Genomic DNA, 12,212 nt, shown 5'->3' with positions numbered 1-12,212 from the left:
GGGTTGAGCCGCCAGAGATTGGCCATGTATTCCTCACCGGCACACTCGGCCTCTAGGTGTTCCCACGCCTCGTGGTCCTCCCTGATAATCTCAGTGGCTTGGCTGAACTTATCACTAAACTGAGTTCTCGAAATATTCATACCCTTGTTTATCATTGGTATTGAAATTAGGAATATATAGTTGATTTGTGATGCTTTTGTCACGTAGATATGTTAGGTTGTATTTTTGTGTTGGCCTGTATTTTTTTTATTTCATCCACCAACATATGAATTATTATACTTCCTCAACTTTAAAATAAGTGTTAAAAATATATCTCGATTTGTTTATTGTGTATATACATCTATTTTTGATAAATTATTTTAAACTGAAAGGAGTAAATATTTTAATGAATGAACAAAATCTGAGCATAGCTGAAAATGAATGAATGCAATAATCGAGCATGTATAATCCTTCCACTTCCATTACCTTTTGTATACCGAGGGGACTCTTATGCAAAATACATGGAATGAAATCACGATCTAGCTAGCTTTTTTTATGCTCACGTTCATGTGTATGTTTGAAGATTTATTTCCCATACTGGATTAAGACAACGACCGTAACTGTCGGATTTTTTTTATTGGACGTGCTTTATTTCAGGTTTTCTACGTCAGCTTCTAGAGTCTATCTTAAACACGAATTCCCTAGAAAGAATATCTTCGCACGCTTTAAACAGTTGTTGGGGTCCAAGTCCAAAAAAATGGATGCTTACCAAAACTACAAGTTATACAGTTGTACATAATCTTGAAACGTGACAACTTTTTACGTAACACTTGCTGGCTTTAAATCTCAGCCATTTAAATTAAAACAACGAAGTATATATTTTAATTCTATGTGGATTATTAACCTGATGTCTTCATTAAAACCTCTTATTTTGTTTTTAGTATACAATAGATAGATAATAGCGGTACGAAAGCCTATTTCAAAGAGAAAATCATCATTTTCATACTCAGTCTCTCGAGGTCGGGGGTGCTTATGGGATAAAGTGTGCGTATGTTTAGAGAGTTAAGTGTAGTACGTATTTGTGACGGTCTGCGTATGTACTGTTTTGAAGAAGAAAAAAGGCCGAACTTGTATTTTAGCCGTGCACGCTGCATGGATTAACCATTGGTTGACCTGTAGAAACTCATTTCTCTTACAACACTAGACACTACAAATAGATTGGTAAGGTTGTGCTGAACTGAACATATCGAACCAAGCTGCAGCCTGTTCGTCAAAGACGAGTGAGTCGATCGTCGACCCGAAGGACGAGAGATAGAGACGATGGTTGCCTTGTCTCTGGTAATGTGCGCGGCCGCGGCATCACTCCCACTCACTCTCCTAACCTCATACGCTCTACAACCGCTCGCGGACGCACGCCGCGGCCTCCCGCCCGGCCCTAGGCCACTCCCGGTCATCGGCAACCTGCTTGACATCGGCGAGAGCCCTCACCGTTCCTGCGCCAGCCTAGCCGACAAACACGGTCCGCTCATGTTCATCCGTCTTGGCACCGTCCCCGCCGTTGTTGCCACCTCACCGGCGGCCGCCCGCGAGGTGCTGCAGAAAAAGAACGCCAGCCTGGCGGCTCGCCGGGGCCTGGACGCCTGGCGCATCATGGACCATGACGCCAACTCCATGATCGCGCTCCCGCCGCGCAGCAAGTGGCGCGCCTTCAGGCAACACACAACGGCGGCGCTCCTCGGCGTTCGCCGGCTTGAAGAGGACCGGACCGTGCGGGAGGAGGAGGTACGCGAGCTGGTGCGCCGCCTGTCCGCGTCCGGCGGCGCCCCTGTGGCCGTTGCTCGCGCTTCGTTCGCGACCACGGTGGACGTGCTGTGCCGCGGGATGTTCTCGCAGACACTGGACCCGGTGGTGGTGTCCGAGCTGACGGACGTGGCGAAAGAGGCGGCCGTGCTGTCTGGCATGCCCAACGTGTCTGACTTCTTCCCGGCGCTCGCGATGCTCGACCTCCAGGGTATCCGGCGCAAGGCGGGGAAGCTGCTCGTGTGGCTGTACGCGCTCATTGACGAGCAGATCGAGCAGCGGAGGCTCCACCGGTCGGCCGGCCCCGGCCAGGCGCGCATGAACGACCTGTTGGATGTGTTGCTAGACATGGACGGCGAGGTGCAGGACGAGGAGGACGGATGGGTGATGAACCAAGAGTCCATCAGAGGTCTATTCATGGTAAGCATGCATGCGAGCGCACGACACTCGACGCACGGCGACGACATATATTTTCTCATAGTCTTGTCAACAAGTGATTAGAGATTATAATTTTGGGCATGCATTTTCAGGAATTGCTCCTGGGCGCGACCTCAATCTCAACCACGATCGAGTGGGCGATGGCAGAGCTGCTGCAACACCCACACTGCATGCGCAAGCTTCAGGAGGAGCTCAGGAACGTCCTCGGCACCACCCAAATGGAGGAGTCCGACATCTCCAGGCTCCCGTACCTCCAAGCCGTCGTCAAAGAGACGCTACGGTTCCATCCCCCCGTGCCATTCGCGACCGGCCAAGCCGAGGCGGCGGTGGAGATCCATGGCTACAGCGTCCCCAAGGGCACGGCTGCTCTGGTGAACATTTGGGGGATATGCAGAGACGCCGAGGTGTGGGAGGAACCCAACAGGTTCATGCCGGATAGGTTCTTGCACAAGGAGATCGACTATTTTGGGGCGGACTTTGAGCTCATCTCCTTCAGCGCCGGGAGGCGGATATGTCCCGGACTGCAGCTTTCCAGCAGGATGGTGCCGCTGATGCTCGGCTCGATGCTTTATCACTTTGACTGGACGCTGTCGGAAGAGGGAGGTGATCCTCGTGTAGATATGACCGAGAGGTTTGGGTTGGTATTGTCCTTGGCCGTCCCGCTATGTGCTATACCTAAGAAAGTATTCTAGTATGCCATGCAGTTTATTTTCTCAACTTACATACAATTTACTGCGCTAGATATGCCATAAAATAAAGTAAAAATGTTTGCCTAATAAAAAAATGTTGGAATTTTGGCTAAAATAGCCCCAACCCATTTAACTAAGTCCACAATTCATGAACATCTCAAAGCTCCATTGGCCCATTCATGTATGGCGAGACGTGTGACAAATGTTTAGTCTCACCTTAGTAGTTTAGAGAGAGTTGAACCTCCTTATAAGGGGGATTGTTCCATTTGCTGTACGAGTATGAGAAGAAGACTACTACATGGGCTCCTTCGCCGCTCGCCTCGCCACCCCACACCATGTGTGTCACAGGTTGCGGGAATGAGCCGAGTCAATGTCTATCTCAAAAATTATTTTGGTTGTTCGGCTTCGCTCGTTGCTTCTTCGATTTACCTCCCGTCTCTTTGTCTCATCTCCCAGCGTTGCCAGTTCGCCTCCTCTATTGTGCCTATAAAACAGAGGGTCGCTCCTCTCTTGAGATATACAACACCACATTAGCACATGCACCTTCCACCTAGTTCCAAAGCATTGAGCTGACGGTCAGGTTTTCTCCATCCCACCTTGCGGTGTGTACCCTGGGTCGGGAGAGTAGGCCTTCGAAAGCCCGCCTCTTCGATTCTTGTACGGGAGAAGGATGATAACAATTTTGGGGAGTGTTGCAGCACGACTACAGGCGTCTTCATCATGGACACTATCACATATAATGGTGACTTGTTCCCCGGCATCAACGTCCTCTTCGACGACAATGTTAACAAGAACACCAATGCCAATGTTGGTTCCTCTTCTAGACCGTATGTGTTCTTACTTTTTTGTTTATGAGATCATGCTTCAATTTCTTTTTCTAGCAATATGCTTAGGCTTGTTGGTGCGTAATATATTGCTCTTAGCAATCTGTATGGACTTCTTGTTTATATTGATTTGCATGACTAGTTTCATCTCAATTCCTTTAGTCTTGTTTTATCTATTGTTTAAATGAATTAAATCATGGGAAAAATTGCTAATAATTTCATCAATCCAAAAATGATTGTTGACCAAAGGAGCAACAAGATGCCAAGAATGATGCAAGCAAAACATAAGGCCTCATACCTATGAACATCACAGGCAAAGGAACTGTCCCCAAATTAAGTATATTGTAGAAGCAATGCTCTTTCACATTGGACTAGGTTTAGGGCCAGTCTCTTGCCTATGGTTGTGCCACAAATTAATCATTGGCCAAAGGAGCAACATGATTCGAACAATGATGCATGCAAAGCAATAAGGCATAAAATCTACAATCACCACAACTGAAGCTATGCAACGTAGTAAAAGGTACAAGGAGGGGTGTTTGTGCGTTTCTACAAGCTCGGTTAGCACCAAATGTGGTGTTATTTGGTTCACATGTTCATATCGTGGGCCATAGCATTGAACATATGACATAATAGTTGGGATCATTGAACAGATGACCACATGAATTTACATTAAGTTTGGCAGTGCAAACATTGGCGAATTATGGTGCATTAAAAGCCAGATTATCTTGCACCACTCATCACAATTTGCCCTAATCCTCTTAAGTTTGTCCCCGTTTAATAGAACCTACTTTTATCAGGTCATACACGGCATACTCTAGCTTTTTTATGTCTTGTTTTAGTAACTCAATTTCTGCCCTTAATGCATCTCTTTCTCCCTCCCACTCCTCCTTCGTAGCCCTAACTGCCTCTCTTTATCCCTCCCACTCCTCCTTCCTAGACATCAGAATTTTTGCTTGCGTTCTGTGCAAGTTCTTCAGCATTGCTATCTCGTTCTTCAAACCCTCTAATTCATCTTGGCCTCGGTTCTGAACAAACTAGGGTACAACCGGGCCTCATAAATCGTAGCACTAGCTAGTGGAAGAGATGTTTTTTTGAAACCTGTGGAAGAGATGTTTTACCCGAACCTTATGCAATATCAAACAACGGACTTCGATCATGACACTAGGTTCTGAAGAAACATCTCTCTAGTGGCTTAGCCCCTACCATGTAATCACCAGCATGAACAGTAAAACCCCAATATGCCACAATGTGAACCTAAAACCTAGATCTTGCCACAACGATATGTTCGTTGTTGCCAAATAAGGCGCAAGAACAACGCTCTACCGATTTGAAGCCAGTACAGCTAGACAAGAAAGAAGACCCAACTATAACCCCAATCGAACCAGATCTAATATACATGCGCCAAATAACTGTAGATCGAACACTGCAGAACCGTAGATCTATGAACAATCAAGCCTGAAAGCTTGTATTAGGGTCTTACCGCCATGTATGTCGTTGCCGAGCAGAGCTTGAACCAAGAGAAGAAGCGGGTCGTCTACGCGATGATGATGATGATGATGGCATCTCCGAATGTCCTGTCCTCAGGCCAACTCGCGGCGGTCTTCGATCTACCGGCCGGTGGTGAGAGGAGAGGGCGAGCCGCAAGAGTGACAAGGGAGAGTGGGCGGTGATTATATTGGAGGTGTCGCGGCGTTTCCCGCCCTTACCGCCGCGTGCAATATTCCCACCTCCCAAGCTCGCTAGCGCCTGGCCGCGAAAAAGCGGCCGAATCGAGCTGCTCTCGGGTCAAGTTTTTTTTTATGCATCTAGGCTGATTTAAGAACCGTGCTACTACGCAGAAAGTCTTACCAGAAAATCTTTATCCGTCCAGATTATGAAACGACCGATTTTTGGCCAAATTTACGCGAGGCAGGCAATCAGGCCCTTGATGGACCAAAAGTGCACAAGCACAAGGGGCGGTAGTCAAGCACTGAGCAGTGAACAGTCACCAGACGACAACGACATCACCAGCTATCCCCGGCCGCCGCAATCGCCAACAACTGCGTTCATCATCATGCCGCCGGCAACCACCACCGCCTCAGTCCCTATGCCCGCCTGGCTCCTCAACAATTCGGCATCCCTCCGGCGACCCTTCCCCGCCGGCCGCCTCCTCCCCTCGCGTGGGCCTAGGCCGCTCGTACAGGTCAACTCGGCCCCTCGTCGCCGCCCCGCCACGGCCGCGCGAGCCCAGAGCGCTTCCGCCCCAGGTCAGGAGCCCCTCTCCCTGCTTAGCCGACATGCGATGTTTACCCCTCCGTCCGTTTACTTGATCGGGCTCGCCTTATTGGATTGACGTCCGTCGGTCTCTTGCAGATTACCTGCCAGACTCGGAGTTCTACAAGATCGAGGCCATTCTTAGGTGAGTACACTACACACCGCTGGATTTAAGCTTCGTAAGTTACCTAGTTTGTTGGTACATTTGACTGATGCATAGTGAATTGTTTGTGCTGGATTGGTGCAGGCCATGGAGGGTGTCGCATGTGTCGTCGGTGAGTGAGTGCCGGATAGTGTGTTACTTGCCGGTCTGAGTTCTTGCCCGTAGGGTGTTCGGTGAAATGGGTCTATGGAATTCTCTGCAGGGTTTGCTGCAAATGGGGATCAGAGGTGTCACCGTGTCCGACGTGCGGGGTTTTGGGGCGCAAGGCGGGTCTACGGAGCGGTATGAAGGTAGTAGCTCGCCCCGTGGTTGCGACCCCTGTACTAATGCTAAGTGTTAAATCACTGTTTGGGGTTTTCAGCATGTAGTAGTCTCTGCCTCTTCATCCATTCAGTTGTGATCCTTAAATTGTAGCTAGATGTCTTTCATAGAGCTAGGTGGCATTGACGTGTGGTAGGTACGGATGCTGAGCATTGTCGATTTCATCGGTTTTTGTTTAACAAAATTAGCAAGTCATTGGCGCATGGTAGGAATGGATACTGAGAATTATTGATTTCAACGGTTTTCGTGGACAAAACGAGTAAATCATTGCTGCCACATGCTCCCTTTTGGATATTGTAATGTGGATTTCCCCCATTTGTAAAACATGTCACAATTTCGACGGCTGGACTTAACTGCTGTTGATTGTTTTCTCCCCAGGAAGCCTCTTACATCAAGTTTTCCTCCTAGGGTCACACACTAGTTTCATCTTTCATGTATTGCCGAATATTGGCTTGAAAAATCTCCCAACTCAGTTGAGGGTCACGTTATTGCAGCATTTTTGAAATAAAAATCAAACACTCCAGCAATTTGGATAGCCTGTTGATGAGTGCAAGACTGCAAGCCAAATGCAAGGACTATATTAAGGTTGAATCACTTCCAGCTTGATAGCAGAAGTAGTAAGTAGTAAAAGCCTTGAGAAATTATATTGATGCCTCTCGTTGATACCTTGATGTCTTAACTTCCTGTTCACTCCTTAGTTCCGCAATGACTCTTTCCAAAGATGGAACAACACTCTTCCATTTTCTTACTTCCAACAACTACTATTTTATCATGTTTGCTTGGGAAAGATGATACTGTGCTATTAGGGGGAAAACTCATTAGCAAAACATGACCATTAAAGGCAATTGACAAGAAGCGTGAAAACATTGAACATCTACAGGAGGAAAAGGCGGGAATAGGGAAAACATTGGGATAAAGATGCATGGATTGTTTTTTTATATTATGAATTATATCAATAATGACATGTAACAGTTTTGATTTTGGCCCAATTGATCAATTATGTTAACTATAAGGCTACTCGGAAACTAGGTTAATTCCTACAGCTATAAGTTCTTCCACTGATGCTTCCTCGTTGTTGGGTTGCAGGGTCAGAATTTTCAGAAGATACATTTATTGCTAAAGTCAAAATGGAAATAGTCGTGTGCAAGGAGCAGGTATAAGCTTGTTTACTTGATCATTAACCCTGAAAAAAGTGCACTTGAGTTCTTTCATACTCGCTTGTTGAGATAGCTGATCAATGGATCATAGTATTTAAACTGAATATGCAAATTGTTACATCCTTTCCTTATGCAAACTACAGTACGGAGTAGTATTGTGAAAGTATTTGTGCTGTGCATTCTGTGTGACTCTCTCAAGGGTTGAGGCTTTGGCTTGCATCACGTTAATGTGTTTTTGGATTATCCAGGTTGAACCAGTAATTGATAAAATAATTGAAAAGGCAAGAACTGGAGAAATTGGCGATGGGAAGATATTCTGTAAGTGTTCTTGGTGGCCATTTTTAGTTTCCAGTCACGCTGTTGGGTTTTGTTTACTCGCCTGTAGTCGCTTCTGTCCTTTTTGGATTTGTAAGTTCAGTCTCCTGGAGCCTAACAGTAGTACAAAGCTAATAGCAACAATAATCAGACCTGTCGTAACGACATACATGCCCTTTAGAAGATCTGCATGCTTTAGTCCTGACGAAGCACCGTTTCACCGTTTGACATGCGCTCGTGTTCTTATGAAATCCAGGAAGCATGACCCATTGACCTCTATCATTTAGGCCTCACCTGCTGTTTCTTTTTCCCAGTGATACCTGTCTCAGACGTTGTGAGGATACGCACCGGCGAGCGCGGAGAGCATGCCGAGAGGATGACCGGTGGTCTGTCGGACAGGCTGTCCCCGGTGATAACGATATCATGAGTAGCGTTTCGCCTGTCTTTGCTGCCTGCCAGCACGTCATTGTGTTGGCTGATATGGCCGTGTATGTGTGATGTGTCCTTCGGTGAATAATCTGTTAACTTTGCGTGCCGCGGGATCCTGTGCTGGATGTGTTTCTTGGAAACTCCCTGGTGCCTGGCGGTGAGAAAATAAAAATGTGGATGGAAATTGGAATCTGTGTGAGTTCACTCTCATATTTTATACTCCTGTTGCTATTTTTCCTGTTCACCTTGCATGTGGGCTCTGCCTCTCTTTATATTGAAGGGAGCCTATGTGACCGGTGTTTTCGCAAACCCTTTTATGCAGCCCATTCTCTCTAGGCCCAAACGCTAAGCGTGGCCCATATGGTAACTGATGACCAGCAGCAGGCTAATTGCTCGCCTGGACTGGTTAAAGCCTGGCTAGTTATCCATTGGCCAGGACGCCAACCAAATAGTTCTCGCTCCATTGAGAATTAACTTAGACCTTGATCGATTTTGGAAGAAGAAAGTCCATTTTTATCCTTGAACTCTAGTAAAAATTCACTTTTGGTTCTAGAACTTTTCGTTTGGTTTAAAATGGACCTTGAACTCTCAAAATAATCCACTTTTAATCTTTGTTCCAGTTGAGCCACGAAATATCTACCAAGAGTGTCAAAAACTCGAGGCAACGGTGCAAGGATAGAGAGGCTGGACAGTGCTGATAGACAAAGCAAGTGGGCCTCGCATGCTTCAAGTGAATTGAGAGAGAGAAATCAAGCAACAGAATGATGTAGGGACACAACGGTTTCAGAATTTTGCATTAACAATGTTAGGTTCGACATCTCAACTATCTTGGACGTGGTTTGGTCCAAAACCAATTTGATTGGTTGACTATTTCTTGTTTCCACATTAGTGATTTTCTCCTCTTAACTGAAACTGAAAAGGGATGAAAAGTGGACTATTCTGAAAGTTTAAGATTTGTTCTAAACTAAAAATAATTTTTAGATGAAAAGTGAACTTCCCCTAGACTTTCTTCATTTTGGAACCATCCCGTTTCCGACGTCTCCAACCAGGAATCCACGGGTCCCCACCTCCTCTGCTTGCCGCTCTAGTGGTGTGAGGGAGTGGGGACCTCGGACCTGTGATTAGCGCTATAGTAAGAAGGTCTATGGTGGCTATGGTGTTGTTGTGCGGGACAAGAATAAGGTATACCTAACTTGCCGCCTACCTTGTCGGCGGCGATCTCGCCGATGCCGTTGAGGAGGGCGGAAAATCATCTGGTCGGGGCTTTCATGGAGTGGTGGACCTCGTTTAATCTATGTGTGTTACAGGTTTTGTGTCACAAGATTCGAATCAATTCAAGGGTTCAATTGCAACGATATCAGCTTTGGGGCGCTAGTCCTTAATTAGGAGCACATGCACGAAGAGTTCACAGCTGCCATCAACATTGCCAGACCGGCTCAGGTAGAGGAGCTACGATAGCGACATGTCAGTAGTTGTCGTTAGGCGGTTCAAGGATCTCGATGTAATTTAGCATGGTTGCAGCGTCGGTCGCCAGTAATTACCGTGGTGCCTATTTATATTTTGGATATATATTAATATCAAGATGATGATATGGTATATCACGGTTGAGCTAGCCCCTCCCACCATGGCGGGAGCAGTGGTTGTGGGCAAGCAGGGGACATCTGACGGCGGGTTGGCTGCTCCGTCGACTTGTGCCGCCGCCGCAAAAGAGAAGCGTGACGTACGAGACGAGTAGACCGCCGCTTGTCGTGGCAGGTGCCCAAGTGTAAGTTCGCCGTACGCGGCGACGCCGCCGGCGGGCAAGGCTGCCCACGTGTGCTTGAGCGTGCTGCCTCTGCGTTGACACCGAGAGCACACCATTTCGCCACGGAAACACATCATACAGACACGGCAAGGTTTACCAGTGATACCGGTAACAGTAATCTTGGCAAGTCAACCAATCAATCAGTCATAGATGACGCAAACCTAGCAGTGGCTCCCCGCCGATCTACCTACACGGAGACTCCATGCGCGCAGGTGTCAAACCCGCCCTCGCATTGCAGTCAAGCAAGCAAAGCAGTTCAGCAAAACAGCACATTCAGTTCCAACTCAAGCGCGCGTGCGATGGCTGTAGAACACTCGTGCGTGTCACCTCTATTTTTTCTCTTCACGGTCAAATCAAAGCTCCGATCTCGGCCATCCGATCCATCTCAATCGGGGGATGGATCCTTCCCGTTCAAAAAATAACAATCGGTGAGGGATAAGGCGGGCGAGATCTTGTACGCGTCCAACTCAATTAATTACCACGACTAGGGTTGGCTCTCTATGCACAAAATCCATTACTATACGCGCGCCCGAGCTTGCTAATGACAAGAACACGGCTTGAGTGCAATAATAAATCTTGCTAAACGCCTTTCTATCTGCCACTGTGGATTGACTTTCGACAGTTGACACTTGACACCGGATCCAGCAAGGCTAGAGAAAGATGTACTTACTCATTATGCTTAGAGAGATTGCACAGCTGGTCCCATGCGGATTATGCGACGGCGCTGGTAAAAAAATGCTGGAAACTCATTATGTTGAACTGCTCCATGTCTCGAATCTCAATTGCATCATCGTGTAAAATCATGCATGGGAGCTGTTGCTCTTGGTTCCGTAACCCTTGCCGTATGGAAGAATTATGGACCGGCGGAAGTAGTACCAAATTTTCTCATAATTCCAAAATTCAAATCACGGAGCTACGGTACAAGATGACACGCGTCTTCAGACCTTTCATTGACAAACACAACTACGTATGACATGTGCAAACATGATTGGCAAACACGTTTTTTCTTTTCATTTCCACTTGATCCGAATTGTTGCTAGCTAGTGGGGCGTGAGAGAGATTGACGTGCCACTTATTAGCTCTCTTAACCTTTAGTTTTTCCAGGCCTGGATTTTAGAGCAAGGCTAATAAAAGAGCTGGCTGTTGGCTATATAGTAGTGCCACCTCACTTTATAGTCAACATAGAGCCCACTTATATAATAAACTAGCTATTAGAGCAAGTACAATAAGACTTAGTCAGCTGGCTATAAGGATTAAAATAGTATATTATTGCTTAGTTGGAGGAGAGAGAGAGAAGGAGAGTAGGCTCTTAGAGCAAGGACAATAACAAAGCTGGCTGCTGGCTACAAGCTCATGACACATCAGCTAAGGCCTTCACGAAAAAAAACATTGATAGTACAATAGGTTGGCTGTTAGACAGGCTCTATTGAGTAGTTTATTATTAAATATTTCCATGCATGGAGATGGGCCAGGTACCAAAGTTGCATGCGCCTGCTTGGCGTTGGATGGCAGGCTGCAAGTGGGCGTTAATCCCTCGTTTAGTGTGATGCAGCCGGGCGCTTCGTCCGTCGCCCGCTCTACTCTCTCTCTCTATTTCTCTTTCCTCCAGCTAAGATTTTGATGATGTGGACATGCTTATAGCCTGCTGAGTAGGATCTATTGTACTTGCTCTTATGCAAGAGCTAGCTCTAGCACGTGCTCCTAGGCACTTTGTGAGAGTGAAAGGTGGGTCATACATTGATAAAGTAGTACATTTTTATAGCTCACTATTGTATGTGTTGGCTCTAAGTTGACTATAGATAACATGGCATTTGGCTTATAGCTAGCAGCTGGCTACACTATTGGAATTGCTCTTAGGCTAGCTGTTAATGAGCTTTGTTAAAAAAACAATTATTTAATACATGCATGCTATTGGTCTTTGAAAACTTTTTGCCTCGTTGCATGCGGCGCTTGAGCTGTAGCCGGCTCCACTCTCTCACCTCCTTTCTCTTTCTTCCAACAAGGATTTTGGATGCTGTGGCAAGTACTATAGCCAGCTGA

At 46.6% G+C, this 12,212-nt stretch overlaps 2 protein-coding genes across 2 annotated transcripts; both read left to right on the top strand.

Annotated features, from left to right (window-relative positions):
• The first annotated feature begins 1,236 nt into the window (after positions 1-1,236).
• Positions 1,237-3,095, top strand: LOC127345670 (geraniol 8-hydroxylase). Its single transcript, XM_051372171.2, has 2 exons — positions 1,237-2,199; positions 2,310-3,095. Exons 1-2 carry the CDS (start codon positions 1,300-1,302, stop codon positions 2,907-2,909), a joined length of 1,500 nt encoding a protein of 499 aa, XP_051228131.1. The 5' UTR covers positions 1,237-1,299; the 3' UTR covers positions 2,910-3,095.
• A 2,551-nt stretch (positions 3,096-5,646) lies between these two features.
• Positions 5,647-8,560, top strand: LOC127345666 (nitrogen regulatory protein P-II homolog). Its single transcript, XM_051372165.2, has 7 exons — positions 5,647-5,976; positions 6,083-6,128; positions 6,231-6,258; positions 6,349-6,436; positions 7,554-7,621; positions 7,873-7,942; positions 8,254-8,560. The coding sequence occupies exons 1-7, from the start codon at positions 5,658-5,660 to the stop codon at positions 8,364-8,366; spliced, it is 732 nt and encodes a 243-aa protein (XP_051228125.1). The 5' UTR covers positions 5,647-5,657; the 3' UTR covers positions 8,367-8,560.
• Positions 8,561-12,212: the final 3,652 nt, after the last annotated feature.

This window comes from Lolium perenne, chromosome 1 (assembly GCF_019359855.2).
Source record: "Lolium perenne isolate Kyuss_39 chromosome 1, Kyuss_2.0, whole genome shotgun sequence".
Taxonomy (NCBI): Eukaryota; Viridiplantae; Streptophyta; class Magnoliopsida; order Poales; family Poaceae; genus Lolium; species Lolium perenne.
This window is presented reverse-complemented; position numbering and strand designations above follow the sequence as displayed.

What these genes read in the sequence shown, in the direction of transcription:
- LOC127345666 (XM_051372165.2), top strand. Translation starts at nt 5,658, where the DNA reads ATGGACCAAAAGTGCACAAGCACAAGGGGCGGTAGTCAAGCACTGAGC. An exon ending in AAGATCGAGGCCATTCTTAG is followed by an intron (nt 6,129 to 6,230) that starts GTGAGTACACTA and finishes GGATTGGTGCAG; the next exon opens with GCCATGGAGGGTGTCGCATG. An exon ending in GGGTGTCGCATGTGTCGTCG is followed by an intron (nt 6,259 to 6,348) that starts GTGAGTGAGTGC and finishes AATTCTCTGCAG; the next exon opens with GGTTTGCTGCAAATGGGGAT.
- LOC127345670 (XM_051372171.2), top strand. Translation starts at nt 1,300, where the DNA reads ATGGTTGCCTTGTCTCTGGTAATGTGCGCGGCCGCGGCATCACTCCCA. An exon ending in CCATCAGAGGTCTATTCATG is followed by an intron (nt 2,200 to 2,309) that starts GTAAGCATGCAT and finishes ATGCATTTTCAG; the next exon opens with GAATTGCTCCTGGGCGCGAC.